Source organism: Podarcis tiliguerta (assembly GCF_965153285.1).
Source record: "Podarcis tiliguerta genome assembly, chromosome: 1".
NCBI lineage: Eukaryota > Metazoa > Chordata > Lepidosauria > Squamata > Lacertidae > Podarcis > Podarcis tiliguerta.
This window is the reverse complement of record NC_139534.1, coordinates 62,821,959-62,841,862: the sequence shown is the minus strand read 5'-3', so window position 1 is coordinate 62,841,862 and position 19,904 is coordinate 62,821,959. Positions and strand designations below refer to the sequence as shown.

The 19,904-nt window shown below is 43.8% G+C and overlaps 1 protein-coding gene across 1 annotated transcript; it reads left to right on the top strand.

Annotated features, from left to right (window-relative positions):
* Positions 1-14,186: 14,186 nt before the first annotated feature.
* LOC310683828 (insulin-like) lies at positions 14,187-18,830 on the top strand (the record flags this gene model as incomplete). The annotated part of the gene is made up of 3 exons (XM_083454247.1): positions 14,187-14,212; positions 15,988-16,191; positions 18,694-18,830. The coding sequence occupies exons 2-3, from the start codon at positions 16,005-16,007 to the stop codon at positions 18,828-18,830; spliced, it is 324 nt and encodes a 107-aa protein (XP_083310373.1). The 5' UTR covers positions 14,187-14,212; positions 15,988-16,004.
* Between the last annotated feature and the right edge of the window lie 1,074 nt (positions 18,831-19,904).

Here is a 19,904-nt window from a genome sequence, read left to right as displayed (position 1 = left end):
GCTTAAGGTGGCATATATATGATTCCCCCTCCACATTTTATCTACACAACAACCTTGTGAGGTAGGTTAGGCTGAGAGACAGTGACTGACACGAGCTTGCTGGCTGAATGGGGTGTGAATCCAGGTCTCCCAGATCTTAGTCCAACATTCTAACTACTACATTCCACACTGGCTCTCTTAAAGTAAAATTAATTTTATTGTGTGGTTTTTTTTTAAAAAAAAACACGTTTCCAACTTTATATGCAGCCCAATAACTGAAGTCCTCTGTAAAAAATACAACATGAAAATAAAATCTAAAACAGATTAAAATCACCATCAGAGAGGAATGTTTGCTCCCTTTGGAGGTTGTAGAGATTTGTGTGCTGGTCTCCACTACAGCCCCCTCTCTAGCCTGCCTCTGGCTCCATCCCAATGACCTTTGTAATACTAACAGCTCTTATCAGAAGGATTTACACCTCGTTGTCTAGATACTTGACATGTTCATAATCAAAGTCTACCTACCAGTTGTTGGGCCGCCTCTGAAAATCCTCATCTCTTGCTAAACTGCTCCAAATAATCCACTCAGGCAGGAATTGTTATTGCTACATGGCCTTGGGAGGCTCACACTTTAAACAGTGAGATGATGGAAGAGAGAAAAAGAAAGGCAAGGAGTTTCATTGCCCCTAAAGTGTTACCCTCCACTAACTTGATAATTACTCCGTGTAACAAAACAAAAGAGGAGGGGAGTCCTCCCCTGCCCTACAGAGGTTTGAAGGATATATCAAAGATCTTCATTCGAACAAACATATCCAACAGCTTTTGCATGTCTTTGAATCACTACGCAAGCCTGCAAACTCTGGCTAGAGACCTTAATACAACCTTCCCTAACTTTGGACACATGCTAATGAAGTTCACCCAAACTGGTGACCATGCTGGCTAGGAATGATGGAGGTTGTACCCCAACAACCCATGGGGACTAAAGGTTAAAGGTAAAGGGACCCCTGACCATTAGGTCCAGTCGTGACTGACTCTGGGGTTGCGGCGCTCATCTTGCTTTATTGGCCGAAGGAGCCGGCGTACAGCTTCTGGGTCATGTGGCCAGCATGACTAAGCCACTTTTGGCAAACCAGAGCAGCGCATGGAAATGCCATTTACCTTCCCGCTGGAGCGGTACCTATTTATCTACTTGACTGGCATGCTTTTGAACTGCTAGGTTGGCAGGAGCTGGGACAGAGCAACAGGAGCTCACCCCTTCGCGGGGATTTGAACCACCGACCTTCTGATTGGGAAGCCCAAGGGGCTCAGTGGTTTAGACCACAGCGCCACCCACGTCCCTGGTTAGGGATAGCTGCTTAGCAGAACCGAGAAAGTGAATGCATGCATCTGTGAGTGACACTAGTTTTATTGTGTTGAATGTTACAGGTAATCACTGATATCCTAATGGCAGAATAACTACCCTCCCCTGTATTCAAAATAATAAAATGTGTGCTTCAGGGAACAGAACTGCTACAGGAGGTGGTAGGCTCTCCTTTGCTGGTATTTAACCATCATCAGATTTGTTTGAGGGGGGGAAGCTTTTTCTGGTTGCACTTTTCATTGTGCAGGTCATACATAAGTAGACATACCGGAAAGTCCTTCTAGTGCATTGTCATTAATTGTTTCCTTACAACATTCCCAAATTTTAGTCAGTTACCACTTACCATTATTCTTCTGCATTTAAAGAGCTGCTGCCACTGCCTGTATGTGCATATGCTTACTTTCAGCTGACTTTTTGATTTTATTACTTTTTTGTTTGTTTCTGTTGTTTTATAGTTTTATAGTTTATATTGATGTTTTTATTGCTCCAATTGCAATTTTGTACAGTGCATATTGCCTTGCTGTATTTTTTTTTAAATGAAAGTGTGGTTTATAAACATTCAAATAAATAAGGTGTTATATTGCACACTCTAATCTGTATAGAAATCTTGTTTCTTATTTGAGCAGAAATTCTTATTAAAACATGAATGAGCTGCTCAATCACTACAGAGCAGGGCTGGGGGGGGGGAGCTGTGGCTCTCCAGATGTTGTTGGATTTCAACCCTAGTTGCCCCTGACCATGGGATATGCAGAGCCAGAAACATCTGGAAGGCCAAAGCATCCCTTCCCTTGCTGCAGAGACAAGGCTTTCAATTGCAATGCTTCTTCATTATCTCACAACAAGCTCATAACCTCTTTCCTCCCATTAAGAGGGGAAGATAACAACCAGGGCATCGTGAGATAGCAGGCTGAAAAGATAAAAGAATGGGAGAACATCTATGGAGGGTGCAGACACAGAAGAGAGATGCCCTGACCAATAGACATTACAAATGCATCCTGTCCTTTTGTGACTACAGCATTTCCTTTCTGGAAAAGTGGTTCACTTCTATAACCAACATTTCACTGTAGCAGGCAGACACAAATCCGGGGTTCTTATCCATATCACTCTCCAGTAGGTTTGCCACTATTTTAAGAGGAGGGTTTGAAAAGGTTTTAGGTTATCAACAAAGGCGCTGAGGATTGGCTAATCCAGGGATGGGGCATCAATGGTACTCCATAAGCTGTTGGACTCCAGTTCCCATCACGCCTGGTCATTGCTGGCTGGGGCTGATGGGAGCTGGAGTCCAACAATTTTGGAGGGCCAAAGGTTCCCTATTCCTAATCTAGCCCATGTTCCTCTTCATACAAATGATTGGAGTTGGGATAAAAAGTCCCCCGGCCCTGCCCTGGAAGATGGCATCAAACTACATTCTGAAGGTAGTTGGCACATGTGTAATTCCCATTGAAAATAATTACACATCATTTTTATTATTTCATGTGAGAAAAAGTTTAAAGGTTCCCAATGGCAGCAAACAAATAAAAAAAGCTTCAATGTATACAGCAGTGGTTTTCAACCAGGGTGCCTTGAATGATAGCCAGGGGTGCTGCAGGCAACACTGGCCTCTGTCCCTCTTTCCTTCCCTCCCTCCTCTGATGCCCTCTTGCATCTCTGCCTCCCAAAGGTTTGCACATCAGTTTGTTGCAGCAGCCCTGGCTACAAGCTCTCCAGGTTGGCAGGGGGTTGGCAGGGGGTTGGACTCGATGGCCCTTGTGGTCTCTTCCAACTCTATGATTCTATGATTCTATGATTCTAGGTGAATGGTGCCTCAGGGGCTGGCTATTGGGTTGCTTCCCAGCCTCCTGTGGGGCACTGTGAGGAGGCACCTCTCTTTGGGGCAGGGGGAGAGCTCAGAGACTAGGGGCAACAGCTGCGACTGCCCAGAAGACTGCCAAGGAGAGGGGAGAGGAGGCTGAGGGAACACTCCACAAGGGAGGGTGTTTGAAAAAGAGTGAGAGGCTGCCAGCTCTGCAGGCGAGGGGTGCCGCAGAAAGAAAGTGGTTGGTCAAGGGAGAAATGGACTCAGAAAGGTAAAACCTCTGGTATACAGAGTTGACAGATTTTATTTCAAGAATTCTGCTTGATGGGTGGGGACAGGGACAACCTGGTGTGCATGAAGGCACCCTAAAATGATGCTGCCAAAAACCAAATAAACAGCTTTACACAGAAAAAGTGTGCATGCACATGAAAGCTTATACCCAGAACAAACTTAGTTGGTCTCTAAGGTGCTACGGGACAATTTTTTAAGCTTTACACAGATACATTTGTTTTTAATCCAGATTATTAGTTCAAGCATTCTTCCCACAAATGCTGTTTCAAAACTTGTATCAAAACCTAGGAACTCCCTGGCTGATGTTCTTCTTGTAGAAGGGAGTGGGGCAGAGTGGGAGAGCTCATGTGCTGCATGCAAAATGTCCCAAGTTCAATCCTTGGTATCTCTGGGAAATGCATGTCTGAAATCCTGGAGAGCTGCTGCCATTCAGAGTAGTGATTACCAAGATGGACCATGGATCTAAGGCATGTTCCTACGTTCATAAATTATTGTCCCTTGCCAAGTATTGCAAGTGACATTTCCCCCAGTTGCTCCTGTGCATCAAGAGCACAGGTAGGCAGACGATTAGTGGACATGGGAAGTGGTGAAGAGACTCCTGGCCCACTGAAGAGAAACAGTAGAAAGGCTTTCTGCACCATCTGTACTGAACTGTGATCATCTGAGCTACAATGGGGGAAAAGGTAGGACTACCTTACATCCAGATTTCCCCAGACATTACTGGGATCTAGAAAGGCAGAATTGACGTCCAGGGGGGAATTATGGCAACCCTAGAAAAGGGGGGGGGGAGAGAAGCTATTTCTTCAACCTGAAGTTAAAGTGGGGGGGAAGATGTAAGCTGGGAACCTGAAGCCGGGCAGCTAGGAAATAGTGCATGGTGACTAACTTGAATTAACTCCCAATCTCAACAAAGAAAGAGATTATTTGCCTCCCCTGCTCCTTCTGGTTGTTCCACCAATAGTTCCTACGACCTGCAGGTGCTTCGTTTTGGCTCTGGTGTTGTTTTCCTGCAAATCTATGATCTCTGAGCTTCCAGGAACCAGATGTGTCGGTGCCTGATAAGTGCCTCGAACAGTGTTGGCACTGAGGGCCAGGAGGGATCAGAAAACAGGATAGAGGTTCTGCCACCAGTATTATGAATTCATATTCGCCCCCAATGCATTTATGACAAATGGTCAATCAAAATTATTTTAGGGCATGACCTAGAGAGACCCTTCAGCACATGTGAGGACTTGGGCAAGGGACACAAGTCCATGTTCTGTATCACAATCTGGTGACAGAATGTTTAGTGGATCATGGGAAGGGGAGGCTCTGAATCTTTGGAACATGGGAAGATATCTTCTTCTAGTTCATCTAGTTCAGGGACATCAGCTCTCCAGGATGTCAGATGGCAATCTTTCCCAATCCTAGATGCCAGGAAAAAGATCCTGGGATCTTTTGGATGCGAAGTGCGTTCTCTACCACTGAACTGGGTAATACCATATAATACTCTGCAGGATTTGAAATATCAACCACCTGGAAATCTTCTTCTTAAAAATAAACAGGGGAGGGAGACCAGGTTCCTTATTTTCATCTTATCAACGTGAAATTCACAGACCTGTGAAAGCATCAATGCTGGCTTGGCTTAAATAAAAGCTACAAAAAGATTTAGCTCCAAAGCTCTATGGCAATTACATAATGTACTTGCTGAGCTAATGTAATTGCTTACTGGACAGTTCTCTTCCTTCCCTATTTTTTTCCATCAAGATCATCAGACAGGAAATGTCAAAGCCTCATCAAGAGACAGGCTGCCTGAGGACAGTCAATCTGTATCCTGAAACTCAGGGTTACCAAAAAAAACCTAACAACCCCCCCCCAAAAAAAAACAATACCACACCACACACCAGGTTACAGATCATTCAGAAATATAGAAGTGAGACTGCCATTGCATTTCTGGGCTTCTGCATCTAGCCCACATCATAGTTGAACCCAAGTCTAAGCAAAGTTCATCTAGAAAGATGTGAATGAGACCTTACGCAATCACACAAAAAGCTTGTACTAGTGGCTTGTATTTGAGATTAGTTAAACAGGTATAAAACAGATAAAAGGCTTCTGGACTGAACTTGATACTGTATATGGGGGTCAGGAAACACCAATGGAGCTTTTGTGAAGGCAACCCTTTCTCCAAGTATAGTTAACATGGGAGGAAATGCCACTCCTGTTTTTGGTTCTCACAATTGCAAGATATTGCTGGTTCCAGATGCATTCTCTGGCCTCTCGATGTGATCTTGGTAATACATAATTCATATTATTATATTTATTTATATTTATTATCATTATTTATTTATTAATCCCCATAACAGCCCTGTGAGGTAGGCGAGGCTGAGAGGCAGTGGCTGGTCTAACCACATAGAAGCATATTTTTGTTCACAGCATTTGTGTACTGAAAACACAACAACACAAGCTTTCAGCATATTTTATCTGTTCCGGATGAACAATTTTATATACAAATTTCCCTAACAGAAACAAATTTGCAAGCAATTTCCCCTAATACAGCATACATGGGAAATAATGTATCGTCAATGTATGCAGCTTACGTACACTTTCACCTACCACGTGTATTTTGTACACATTTTTGGGGTGGTTGGAGAACTGCAAAAATGTGCAAAGGTTGAAGAGTAACTGCATTTTGGACTGTGCATCGTCCCAGGAACTGCACAATAGGTAAACTGAATTTAAATGCAAAATGGCACTGAATTACTCCTTCGCTCCCTGGACACTCTCCTTGTCATGTCTGCACCTCCAGGCCATCCAAAAAGGGTATTCATGTGCTCAGCTCCCCTTTTTAAAGTGAACAGAAGGAGAGACATTAACAATGACAAAAAGGACTCAGAGAAGGAATGGACACCCCTAGCCTATCAGGGTTTTTAAAAGCTCCTTTACATGCTATTTCCATGACAGGCTCAGAGTCAGCAAGCATTTCAATTCCAGTTGTGGCAGAACTCTGGCCTATCTCTGTTTAAGGCCTTGGCTCTTTTTTGTATTTGCACATCCCATAAATATATGAAGCTACCTTCATGAACCAGACCATAAGGTTATATAGCCCAGTATTTTCTACTTGGGCAGGCAGTGGTTCTCGAGGATCTCAGCCAAACGTCCATCCCATCATTTGCTACTGAATTTTTTAAAAAAACTGGATTGAAACTAGGATCTTCTACATGGGAAGCATGCACCCTTCCCCTAATTTTGTATGGCCTCAGTCCAACAGAGCATGTGACCAGGTGCGGTTGTACAGCGGAATTGTAAACTAGCTGATAATATATGCAGATAAAATAACTTAGGGCAAGCAGACATGATTTTTCAGACAAACTCTGTGAAAGTTGAAGGACAGACTTTTGAAAAGGAAGGCACAGCTTATCATCCAATGTTATGAGCTACTATGCAGTGTTCAGAGGAACATTTTAATAAATAAGAGCGAGTGGGTGAATCTTCTGAGAAGAGTCCTAAACCTGCCTCTCTCAACTCCTTGGACAACTGCAAGTTTATGGTGGCTCAGTATTCTCTCTCCCTCTGCTTCCTCTGCTTATGGCTTCTCCCTCCCATCTTTCTTTTGCCTTCACCCAGCAGCCAGGTGCTCTTGGGTTGCATCCTCTTGAGTGGCCAATGGCCTCTTCCCACTTCTTGTATGTGTTCCTGTTCCTCCTCGCTTCCTCTCTTGATGTGCCATAAACCCCAGTGCTCCTGCCATCATTCAACTCAGTTTGGGTGGCGGCAGCAGCAGCAGCAGCAGCAGCAGCAGCTATGGGACCTTCCTCTCTACACAGCCAGGCATGCAGTTCCCTCTTTTTCTCCTCCTCCTCCTCACTGGAGACTGGCAGCCGATGGCTCACAGACTGGCTCTGGTCCATGAACTACCACTTTGTGTAGCACTGAGGTAGGCCATGTGGCCTACATGGCTCTGTTTTCCAACAACTCACATCCACTCCCTGTTCCAAATCTGTTTTCTGACTCTTTCCAATGGGAGGGCCGGCCCTGTACCATGTCTGAAGTAGTTGGAACTGGGGGCAGATGAGTCCCACAGCCTCCCGCCCTCCAGCAATTCATGCATTGGGCAGTGGTGCTTTGCCTTCTCTCGCTCTCTCTTTCAGTTAAGACCTGGAAGTGTAGTTCTGCTACTTGTCATTCCCTCGCTTTCTTGTCTCTGTGCCAGACTATTAACACTGCTATTATTCCTCTCTTCCTGCTCTCTCAGAGCCCTGTCTGTAAAGCACATCTTTGGGTTTGTTTTTATATGGTACCTTTTTACATTATGGGTGCCATCGGAAGTAGCAATGCAACAGGATGGGCAAAAGGAGCAGCAATTACATCCTTAGCAATTCGACTTCCCATCAAATCTGCAATCTCAGGAAAGTGGTTCCTATGCCAAAACATATTCAAGTACTCCATCAGGCATCCTGTGGTTGCTATAAAGGGATTAAAAAGCAGAGGTGTCTGCAGAACTATGCAGGAAAGGAATCAGACAACTGGTTTAAAACCCCTAGCATTTATTTATTGCACTTTGAGCTTTATTGAAAGATAGATTCTGGGCACAGTACTTTGGAAAGAACTCACAGAGGGGGCACAATTTGAGGCTTTAGAGAGGGGTGAAGGTGCCAAGTGACCCCCTCCCCAAATATTATGTGGGCTGCTCCTGTTGTTGTTGTTAGAATTTCTATACCACCCTATACCTGGGGGTCTCAGGGTGGTTCACAGAATAAAATCAAGATATAAAACCATGAAATACCTAATAAAAATAACAACAACAACCCAATAGGCTCCCCCCACACTTTTTTTTAAAAAAGGGCATAGGATGTAAACCTGATCAACCAAAGGCCTGGTTAAAAAGGAACATTTTTGCCTGGTGCCTCTAACAAGCATGCCTCTGACAGCCATGTAAGGTGTCCAAAAATGCATATACTAGAATAAAGTGTGCATAAACATGCATATATTTGTAAAAGTCGCATACAAAAATACATCATACTAGGAAAGACTGTGTTGTAAAAGTGAGTATATTAAGCAGAATTGTATACAAAGATGTGTCTATTAGGAGTATTTGCACAAACTGATGTGGAAATGTACAGAACAGAACTTAAGACTGTTAAAGTGAGAAACTGAAATTGACCATTTTCACCCATCCCTACCTGCCAACTAGCCACTCATTAATTAAAAGGCCCCATCTTGGATCTCAAGCCAGCAGCCAAACTCTGGCTCTTTACCTCCTAAGCCATTAGCACTCAGCTGCCTCATAAGGTCAGGCAGACTGGAGCTTATAGATCAAGGGCTGCCATTCCAGCCTAAAAGGAGTCAGCTGATTCTCCCTTACCCTCAGTTGTCATGCTTTCAGCTGACTCCACAAGGCAATTGGCGCACAACAGGTCCTATAAAAGCCTTGAGGCTAAGCCAGCTCATTAGGTTAGTCTGGTCAATTTCTTGCCTGGTTTCCATCAGCCTGACTTGGGTCATTTTAGCTTGAGTGCTTATGACAGAGCCAGACTTTTCCACAGCTGCTGCATGTCCCAGCACTGGGCCAGACCTCACAACCAGTGGGGCTCTATTTGCACCCAGAGTAAACCTTTAGTCACTACCCAAAAGCTCAACCAACACACACAGAAAGTGTGCCTGCAGAAGCACTGGTATCATTTCCGTAGCTGTGAACCATCTACATATTTACCACCAATATAGCCAACAGATCAAATGCTGGCTACAATAGCGTGCTAGTCATTAAGATCCTTGACAGAACACCCATAACCACAGCATTGTGGCAATGATCATTCAAACAAAGCTCAACTGGATAAATCAATATGGTTAGCATGAGAGGGAAAAGCAAGACTTCTGGGGAAATATTTTCAATGAACAGCTGAAGTTCTGGGGAACTCCTGAACTGATGGTTGGTGCTCTGCCAGAGTGCATTTACGTCAACAGCTGTCTTGGGCTGCATCTGTGAAGCTTCAGATATGTTCACACAATCAAATAATAGTTGTAGGGAGTAGCCAGTAATCTTTGTTTGTTATTTTTATAGCCCTGGATGAGCTGAGAGATTTTCTCCTTACCCGACTCATTAGTTTACATGAGCAGGGATGGCTGAGGAGGTCCAGTTTCTTATCCTGTAGTATCAAACAGGATATCTTCAAAGGGGAAATAGATGCATTTGTGGAGGATACAGCTGCCCATGGTCAAGATGGTTGTGTACTACCTCCAGTATCAGGGGTGGTGTGCCTCTGAATACCATTGCGAGGAACACAAGTGGGAACGGTGCTGTCGTACTTCCGTCCCATCCATGAGCTTCCCATAGCCATCTGGTTCACCATTGTGGGGACAGAATGCTGGATCGGATAGGCTTTTGGGACTCTAAGTATGTAAGCAAAAATAGCTGGCTATATGGGCACTGTATACATTAGCAGTTAATAAATGACATCAATTTCTATTGTGTTTTTGTGAATTCTGTGATTGAGTGTAGGGTTCTTTTAACCTTTCTAGACCCGTGAACACTTGCCAGTTTTCGTCTTGAGGTGGGGAAGCCATTGTTTCAGGTGGGGATCCAAATAAATGAACAGAAAACCATTGATCTCCTCAGAACCAGGAGAAATTTCTAGTCTAGATAAATATGAGCTGACTACATATGCTGTAAACTGTACAAATGACTCAAATGCCACAGCAAGGAGTGAGGGCTGATTTAGGGGTTCCTGCCATTGAGGCATGCAGTCAATGGACTAAGGGGACTAGGCTAGTCCCCTAAATGCCCCTGGTAAATTAGAATATTAAAGTATTAAAGCCTGGCGCTTTCTTTCCAAAGCCCAGGAAGCTTATTTCCAGCTTAGGGAGGGAGGCGCCATGCTCATATCTGTGATATCAGGACGTCATGATATCACACATGCAGTGTCCCCCCCCCTCCCAATTGCCTTCATAAGCTGGCGTCTCTAGCCCTACAAAAAAATTCACCATCACTGATTGGGGTCTTAGTTTCCCTCCCGTCCATTTGGTGCACTCTGTCCTGTTGCCTTGGCAGGCTGTAGGGTGGAACTTTCCATCATCAATAGATAAGCATCTTCGTATTCCTCGACTACATAAACTAATTTGAGGTTCTTTTTTGCTGCTGTTGATTAGGAACAACCCTGAAACTCTTCATAATTCCTTACTTGGCAGCCTGGCAGCATGTAAACAACCCTTAAGGGGAATGTCACTGAATTGGTTTATTTTACTGATACTATCACCTAAACTTTATGTCGTAAAGGGTGTTTATGGCTGTCCAGGCAGCCATAATCCGTTACAAATTTCTGCAGAAAAACCTGGTTAGCTTAAAAGGAAGTCTATTTGCGTGTTTGGTGATGCAAACTCTCTGGATAAGAAACACACATTTAATTCCATTCCCTTTTCTTCTTTTGTTTTTGTTTGAAGGGGGCTTGTTATAAATGTGTTTTGCTTTTAATTCTTTTTCTTGGTATTTGGATATCATAAAGGCATTTGGTCAAAACAGCTGAACTTATGGTTCATATTAATTTCAAAATTTCAAGCTCTCTTTCACCACTATGTGTTTTGGAAACGATTGTAAAAACAAGACTATGATTCTGCTGCGAAATAGTTCAGGGTATTGTTGCTATGTTATACCCACCAAGTGTTGTTGGATAAACAGGGAATAAAAGTGAGCTTTCAGTTTTATTCCATTTTTTTAAAAAAATGAACTGAGCAATATAAAGGTTAATAGTCATTGCATCCGTTTGGGTGTCAGCAAAATAGGTCTTCCAGTTGCGTTTCAGTTTTGATGAAGCCTAAACTGTACCCAATATCTCATCATTCAGTGGCACCACTCAATGGCTTTCTGTTGAATATGTAAATAACCTCCTCCATTTAATAACACTGTCTCTGAGTTCATATGAAAACTCTAAACTTGATCTATGACTGGCTGTTTTGGACACATAAGGCATCACTTAGAAGTAATGTCATCAGGTAATGATCATGCATATATGAATGCTCTCTTTCTCCCTAGGGTCCATGTCACATTTTTATTTTAATGGGTTTAAAGTAGGGTTGAAGAACCAGATGTTGTTGGACAGCAACATGCATCATCCCTGACCATTGTCTATGCTGGCTACAACTGGACAGCAACTGCAAGGAATACTTGATACAGAAGAGTGAAAACCTCTTTAGATAATACTCTTAGCACTTACACGCCATTTTAGAGTGCCTCAAATGCTCCACAGACATCTCTCCTGTATTGGTGTCTGCAGCCACAGCAGGAACCGTAACTCTCCAACAGTTTGACTTTACCTGTGATGGTGTGCTCTTCCACTGTCTCTTGAGACAGACGGATGCCAAACACTTCCACTGTGCAACCACATAAGCTTTCATCATTTCTCCATTCACATTATGTTGAATCTCATTATACATTAGCAGAACTTCATTCTCAGTGAAATCAATGGGTTACCTGAATGATGACTAACTTGTTCCATTGCATCAGAGCCAACTCCTAGAGGCCGAAGTCCTTTGGCCCTCTCAATAAAATATTTGAGGGGACTGCCTCTCCCAAGCTGATGGGCATTGCCATTCAAATGGGGTATGTGCGCACACAACTTGTGATTGATTATGTGAAGCGAGGCTTACCTGACCCCCTCCCCCAATACTTTATGCAGGTTGGAACCCCTGTTCCATTGATTTCAAGAGGACCTAAGTTCAGCTAACGTTAGCCTGGAGCCAACCAAATGAGTCTGACCAAGATCCAAAGGCTTGTGTGCAGTAAGGATTTTCTGTCCTCATTTCCTCGAAATCTGCCTTAGAAAGGTCAGGAAACCCTCCAGAGCAGCATTCAAAGTTGCACAAAGCAATGCAGGCAGCAGAGGGTGGAAGCAAGGTTTTGATGCATGCAAGTGAATATCTGGAACCTGGCCTTAGTGTTTAACATGCCATAAATGACTTTCCTGATTTTCCTGTAAAATAAGTTAATATTATTATCCCCCTGGACCAAGCAGATAACTTTCTTGCAAAACATACAAAGGATAAAATTATCATTCCATCTCCACCCACCTCCAGGTTTGTTCATTCATTCACTTGTTTTGGATCTGGGACATTGCCATCTATGCATGGCTCTTTAAATACATTGGGAGGAATTCAACATCTCACTCGCAGGATCATTCTATCAGTACTTCTGCTAGCCAGATGGAAAGATCTTCCCCTCTCCTTTCCCCTGCACACTGTTCTATGGATTCTCCCCACCCTCCAGAGTGAATTTGGGGAAGAGGGAGGATAAGGGGGAAATGCCCATTGCATTGGTGAGAGTCTTTGCGCTGGCTTCTGCAAGCATGCTGGGATACCTAAATCCAGCCCAGGAGGTGGCACTTGGTGCTCAGAGTAGACCCACTGAAGCTAACAGACATGACTAACTTGGGTTCATTAATATCATTGAATGTACTGTGAGTGGGACTTAGCTACTGCAATGCGCTCTACGTGGGGCTACCTTTGAAGGTGACTCGGAAACTACAACTAATCCAGAATGCGGCAGCTAGACTGGCGACTGGGGGCGGCCGCCGAGACCACATAACACCGGTCTTGAAAGACCTACATTGGCTCCCAGTACGTTTCCGAGCACAATTCAAAGTGTTGGTGTTGACCTTTAAAGCCCTAAACGGCCTCGGCCCAGTATACCTGAAGGAGCGTCTCCACCCCCATCGTTCTGCCCGGACACTGAGGTCCAGCTCCGAGGGCCTCCTGGTGGTTCCCTCATTGCGAGAAGCAAAGCTACAGGGAACCAGGCAGAGGGCCTTCTCGGTAGTGGCACCCGCCCTGTGGAACGCCCTCCCACCAGATGTCAAAGCGATAAATAACTACCTGACATTCAGAAGACATCTTAAGGCAGCCCTGTTCAGGGAAGTTTTTAATCTGTGATATTTTACTGTATTTTTTGTTTCTATGGAAGCCGCCCAGAGTGGCTGGGGAAACCCAGCCAGATGGGCGGGGTACAAATAATAAATTATTATTATTATTATTATTACATACAACCCATAATCCAGGCATCCCTGGTGCTTTAGCTGCATTGAGTGTCCATAGTCCCAGGGGTGGTGGTGGCGTTCTTCTACCTTATGCCACATGAAATGAAAGCTGTAATGATATCGTTAAAAGATGGAAGCTCGCTGGCTCCCTGCATAAAATCTCCATATCTCTGTTTCTGTACATTTACTTCAAGTAGGCGGCGAATGTGATCTTAGTGATCCTTTGCTATAATGAAGTGTTTTCTTTCCTCTTGAACACCTGGCTAGAGCAGTGTCCCATCAACAGCTTTGCCTCATCACTTGTTACCCAGCAGGGGTGAAATTAACCTAACACGTTAACATGTTTGTTTTTACTTAATTCTGCACTTCAGAAACAGCTGGCACATTGGTGGCCACCCCAATCCCAGCACTGTCTATTGCTCAGCATTCGTGTAATTGTGGAGCTTTAATAGCCCCATTATCTCTTCTGCTAAAAGGGTCACAGCAACTCAAGGCAAGGATTCTGTGAAGCAAAAGCAGGTTGCCGGTTTAATGAGATGGAAACTGCAACCTGTAGCTTCCATTTCCCCCCATCTTTAAGACTTGTTGACTAGGCACACAGTTGACTTAATGTGCTCAGCCAGCAAAAAAAATGGTCTAGGACTATGCTGGGAAGGTGGAGCTGTGCCCAAATCTTACGCAATTGGAACTAGCCAAAGGGTTATAAATATCGAAAGGAAACAAGGTGGAAGTCACTTATTTCCTTTAGTCTCGGAGCCATCTTCGACCCTACCACTGACTCATCTTGGTTAGGTAAGTCTGTGGTCTCCACCATTTCTTTTTTGTCGTGATGCAGCAAGTTGAGTTTAAACTGGAGAGTTCAGAACCCTGCTTGGGTGTTGCACTCATGGGGGAGGGTCATAAGTAGGTCTTGAAGGTTGACTTCAGAAATTGCAATGAAGCAACCCCAAGTGATGCACAGCCATGCTTCTTTTGTAACATCTGAAACTGCAGCCAGAACATCCTGTTGCTGGGCAAATGGAAGACTTCAAAGCATTTTGCAGCCTTAACAAGTTGCTCCCAAAGTCATGTGTAGAGACATATAAATTCTGTTTTCAAATTTTCTGAATTGCTATTGACTGTCAACCAACATCGTTTGATGGTGCCCACATTCAGGGGAAATTTCGCATGCTGTGTTTTGCAAATTTCCGCTTTGTGCCATGTGCGCATATAGCAGTGGGCAGTTACATTTGATTTCAAAAGATGAAAGTTCCCCAAAGGGAAGAGAGGGGTCAAAAAGGAGTTGAAAGGTGAAATCAATAAGGTCAGATCACTCCAAAATGCTTGGGAGTTGTTTAGAAACTCAACTGGAGTGTACACAACAGATCAGGAAATGTACCATGAGAATGGTAAAGAGCTCCAAAAGGATCTCTCCAAGCTAACTTGAATGGGCCATAAAATGGCAAGTGCAATTCAGTGTAAACCAGTATGAACTGATGTGTGTTGAGATTTAAAAAAAAGTGTGTGTGTGTGCATAGTCCTGGTCCAGAAGATTCTTCTTATGTTCTCGTTTGGGCTATGCCAGTCTCAGCCCCCTACCATGCATACATCTGGGGACATGAACTTTGTCAAGTGTGCCCTGTCACATGTATGCATGTAAAATGTATTTAAGTGTACAAAAATATATATTATATGGCCTCAAGGTTTTAGGTAAAATCAGAGTCCTATTGCCATTAGTATTTTACCACTTCTGCAAAAACTTTCTGTAAAGAGAAGGAGAATAGTGAAGATCAACTTCATTAAAAAAAATAAGATTTAGAGTAATTTTAAGTTTTAATTATTTTTATTTAGCAAAAGTTTGCCACTCAATAAAAAATTAGTTTATACACTCGTACCTCAGAAGTCAAACGGAATCTGTTCCAGAAGTCTGTTCGACTTCTAAAATGTTCAGAAACCAAGGCGCGGCTTCTGATTGGCTGCAGGAAGCTCCTGCAGCCAATCGGAACCAGCAGAAGCCACGTTGGACATTCGGGTTCCAAAGAACGTTCACAAACCGGAACACTCACTCCTGATTTTGTGGCATTCAGGAGCCAAAACGTTCGCCTTGCAGACTTTAAAAACAGTAGTCATAATAAAATTACCATGGATAAATTCAACCATTTTGCTTTCTTAAAACACACACACAACCAAATATAATTACATGCCTGGGTAGGCTTACCTAAACAAGATTTTTAGCAGGCATTGAAAACAGTAAATTGAAGACATCTGTCTAATATTAATGGGCAAGGACTTCCAGAATAGGTGCTGCCACACTAAAAGATCAATTTCTCTTTTAGTGTGGAACCAGCATTATGTAGCACTTTTTAAATTGCCAGTTGCACACATCAAAGCAGTGAAGTGGGTACAAACTGAGGAACGGATTTTTTAAGCTTCAGAATTTTATGATATATACTACTAACATTTGTATTACCATTTAGAGTTTGTTTGCCATTTGTAACGTTTACATTTGCCATCATTCTGAAGCTCCTTTTTAATCTACTAGCAACTTATTTCTCTCCTCTCTATTCCTACCCCTCTCTCTTTCCAAGGTCTCCTGTTCATCAGCATGACTCTCTGGATCAGATCTCTGCCTCTCCTAGCGCTGCTTGCTGTTTCAGCTCCTGCTACTAGTTATGCTGTTCCCAATCAGCACCTATGTGGCTCCCATCTAGTGGAAGCACTCTACCTTGTATGTGGAGAGCGGGGTTTCTACTATTCGCCCAAAACACGGCGGAATGTTGAACAGCCCCTAGGTAACTTTTCCAACTTCCTAAAAAGCTTCAAAGTGTTTTATACTATAGTTTCTTCATGAATGGCTCATCCACGCTTCCACTTGTCTTGTGCCTAGAAAGGATGGATCCAAGTAGTTTTCCCTTTACTCCACTCCTTTCCCCAGGGAAAACCTGATCTTTAGTGCTCAATCGGAACAAACATCAACCCGGAGAAAACCTGAATTGTTGTTTGCTTCGACTGAATTCTAAAGAGCGGTTTCCCCCAGGGGAAAGCAGTGGGACAACAGGAAATGTGGCTAAACACTAAGTCATAACTCTAGATGCAGAGAGTCTTGTGTTGGGAGCTGGGTAACATACACCAATATTTATATCATGGTTGACGTTCCCAGGCAAGCGGTCCCAACATAATGGTGAACCCATCAGCACTTTAAAGAATTAATGTAAGGGGAACAAGGTTTTAAAAGAGCCCTTCAGGTCTTCCCTTGCTGCCCATGAAGTCTCCAAGCCTACTGCTCCCTCACTGCTCTCTTGGTCATGAGGTGGTGAGTGCGGTAACCTTATCCTCTTGTGTAAAGTACATAGAGATGAAGGAGGAAGTTGGAAGAGCTGGCACTCTTTCCCACTTCCTTTTTCAGCTCTGTATGCTTTCTAAGGTCAGATTAATTCTCCTGGATCTCACGTTTACTCAGATCCTTTGGAAAAGTAAAGTGTTGTGTGTTTCTTTGTGTTGTTGGTGGGGGCTGGTCCAGGGGAGGGGGAAGAGAAGTGAACAGAACTCATGGTGTACCCTGTATTCCAGGAATCTGCTCTCTCTGAAAGTTCAATGTTCGATTTAAAAGCTCTACCGTTTATAATTAGAAATGTAAGGGAGATGTGAAGTCAGTGTTCTGATCAATTGATCGAACGGGAACCGGTTGCATATTTGGCTTCTCAACTCTAAATAAGTAATTGGTTTCAATTGTTTGTGATATGTACACTGGCCTCAATATTCAAAGAACTTGTTTTTTCCACAGTTCTATCTCTGAAGCCACACTTAATTTTGCTTGCATAGTCAATTCTTTTCTGTGTTTGAAAAAGATTTTCAATTTGCTTTTCTTTAGCCTTCAACCCTCATCCTCACATGTTAAATGTTCTCCTAGTTCTTCTTGTTACTTTTAGCCATGTTAATTTTTATAGCATGCAAATGGAGACTGTCCAGAATTGCTTCCATAAAATGGCTATCCGTATAGCAAATGTATTACAGTGGTACCTCGGGTTACATACACTTCAGGTTACAGACACTTCAAGTTACAGACTCCGCTAACCCAGAAATAATACCTCGGGTTAAGAACTTTGCTTTAGGATGAAAACAGAAATTGTGCTCTGGTGGCACGGCAGCAGCAGGAGACCCCATTAGCTAAAGTGGTGCTTCAGGTTAAGAACAGTTTCAGGTTAAGAACGGACCTCTGGAACGAATTATGTATGTAACCAGAGATACCACTGTATTTGAAAGCTGTGTTCCATGCAAAAAGAGTGTTCTGCACCCTTACCAATGGAATGCTGAATGTGACCAAGCCAAAATATGTGGCAAAGAGCTTTTGAATGCAATCATTGCTGCATCTATCATTTACCCCCTGAAGCATTTTTATTTTACTCGCCTCCACATGGGGACAACGACCTTTCAATCAATACTTTGATTCTTTTTATTGCATGGTACAGTAGATAGTCTGTCTTGTATTATATATTATGTATCAAGTGGTTTTTTCCTACTCCCATTAACTGAGGAAGCAAGGCTGTTATATATTGAAATAAGGCAGGTGTGGAGAGCCTTTGGAGAACCAGAAGTTGCTGAACCACAACTCCCATTATCCTTGGCCATTGACCATGCTTGCTTGGGCTTCTGGGAGTTGCAGTTCAGCAACATCTGGAGGGGCAAAGGTTCCCCACCCTTGAAGGAGAGGGAGACACAATGGCAGCTTACAGTAGCAATGGAGAAAGACTTGCTATAGCACACACTGGGGGGGGGGGTCTTCTGAGGGATATGTCTGCCCAGATGTTGAAAGGTGGTCAGAGTGGAATGCATCCCATCAGTTTCTCACTGCTTCTTCTATGTGGGAATTTGCTGATAGCACACTTCATTTAAAAGACTCACAATGTGGAGAACAACATTCCGACCGTGATATAGAATATGCCACTTGTTTTTAGTTTACTGGCTCAAACTACTGCGGCAGTCCAGGACAGCCATTGCAGAGATGAGTTAGACATGAATATGAAGCCAGAAGTGTTCCGAAAGTATATACTGCAGTGGATCACATGGCAGAATGGGAAAGCCCCCCTTTCTATCTTCATCTCGGTTGTCTCTTTAAGCTGAGTGATTGGTTAAATGAAACGAAACACTTCTGGATGCACATGTTTGCTCCACTTTACAAGAAAGCTGTTTTAATGGCTGAAGCAAGATAGGAATGCAAGCTTTCTGGCGGACATATGCACACATAGAGTACATTTCAGAGATGCATCAACCTGAGTATTCTCTCCATCCAACAGTGAATGGGCCTTTACAGAATGAAGTGGAAGCACTGCCATTCCAACCACAGGACTTTGAGAAGGTGAAGAGAGGAATTGTGCAGCAATGTTGTCAAAACTCCTGCTCCCTCTATGATCTAGAGAGCTACTGCAACTAACAGAGGAAGACCTGGCTGTGCATGGGGGGCGGGGGGGGGGGAGGGAGAGAAAAGCACTTTGCTCTTGCACCTTTGAAGTAACTGAATAAAAATCCCGTGAATCTACTCAAGCAGCATCTGTGTTGATTATCTATAATGAGAGTGGGGAAACTTCATCAGCTCAAGGACTGCGTTCCTTCTTAGATAACCTTCCAAGGACCACATGCCAGTGACAGGGCCAGAGGCAAAAGTGGGCAGATCAATGTGCTTCTTATTTTTTGTACAGTAGGCAACATTCGAACATACAACATGCTGTTCATGCAAAAGTAAGAGCTTTCTACATCAGCGCCCCAACACGTCTCTCTACATCCATGCAAGGAAGAGGACACATTCCAGCCAGGCGAAGCATCTTCAAAACATTTAGAACCCCCTGGATTCTAAAGTTTAGAAGAATATCATTGCTTCAATCTCTGGCTTGTCTACTGCTAAAGTAAAGGTAAAGGTACCCCTGCCCGTACGGGCCAGTCTTGACAGACTCTAGGGTTGTGCGCCCATCTCACTCAAGAGGCCGGGGGCCAGCGCTGTCCGGAGACACTTCCGGGTCACGTGGCCAGCGTGACATTGCTGCTCTGGCGAGCCAGAGCCGCACACGGAAACGCCGTTTACCTTCCCGCTAGTAAGCGGTCCCTATTTATCTACTTGCACCCGGGAGTGCTTTCGAACTGGTAGGTTGGCAGGCGCTGGGACCGAACAACGGGAGCGCACCCCGCCGCGGGGATTCGAACCACCGACCTTTCGATCGGCAAGCCCTAGGCGCTGAGGCTTTTACCCACAGCGCCACCCGCGTCCCTCTGCTATAGGACTTCTAATGTGCTTATGGTGGTCCCCTGCCTGCAAGAGTATCCCCATTCATTTCAGTGAAGGAACCTGATCCTCCTGCTTAAAGGAACGCTTCTGAAGATTAGACCCTTTCATTCAAATGAATGGAGAAACCTCAAAAAGAAGAAGCTAGTGGTCATCATGCCTAGTAGCCATGGATAGCCTTATCCGCTAGGAATGTGTCCATTTTTTTAAAGGCATCCAAGTTGGGGGCCA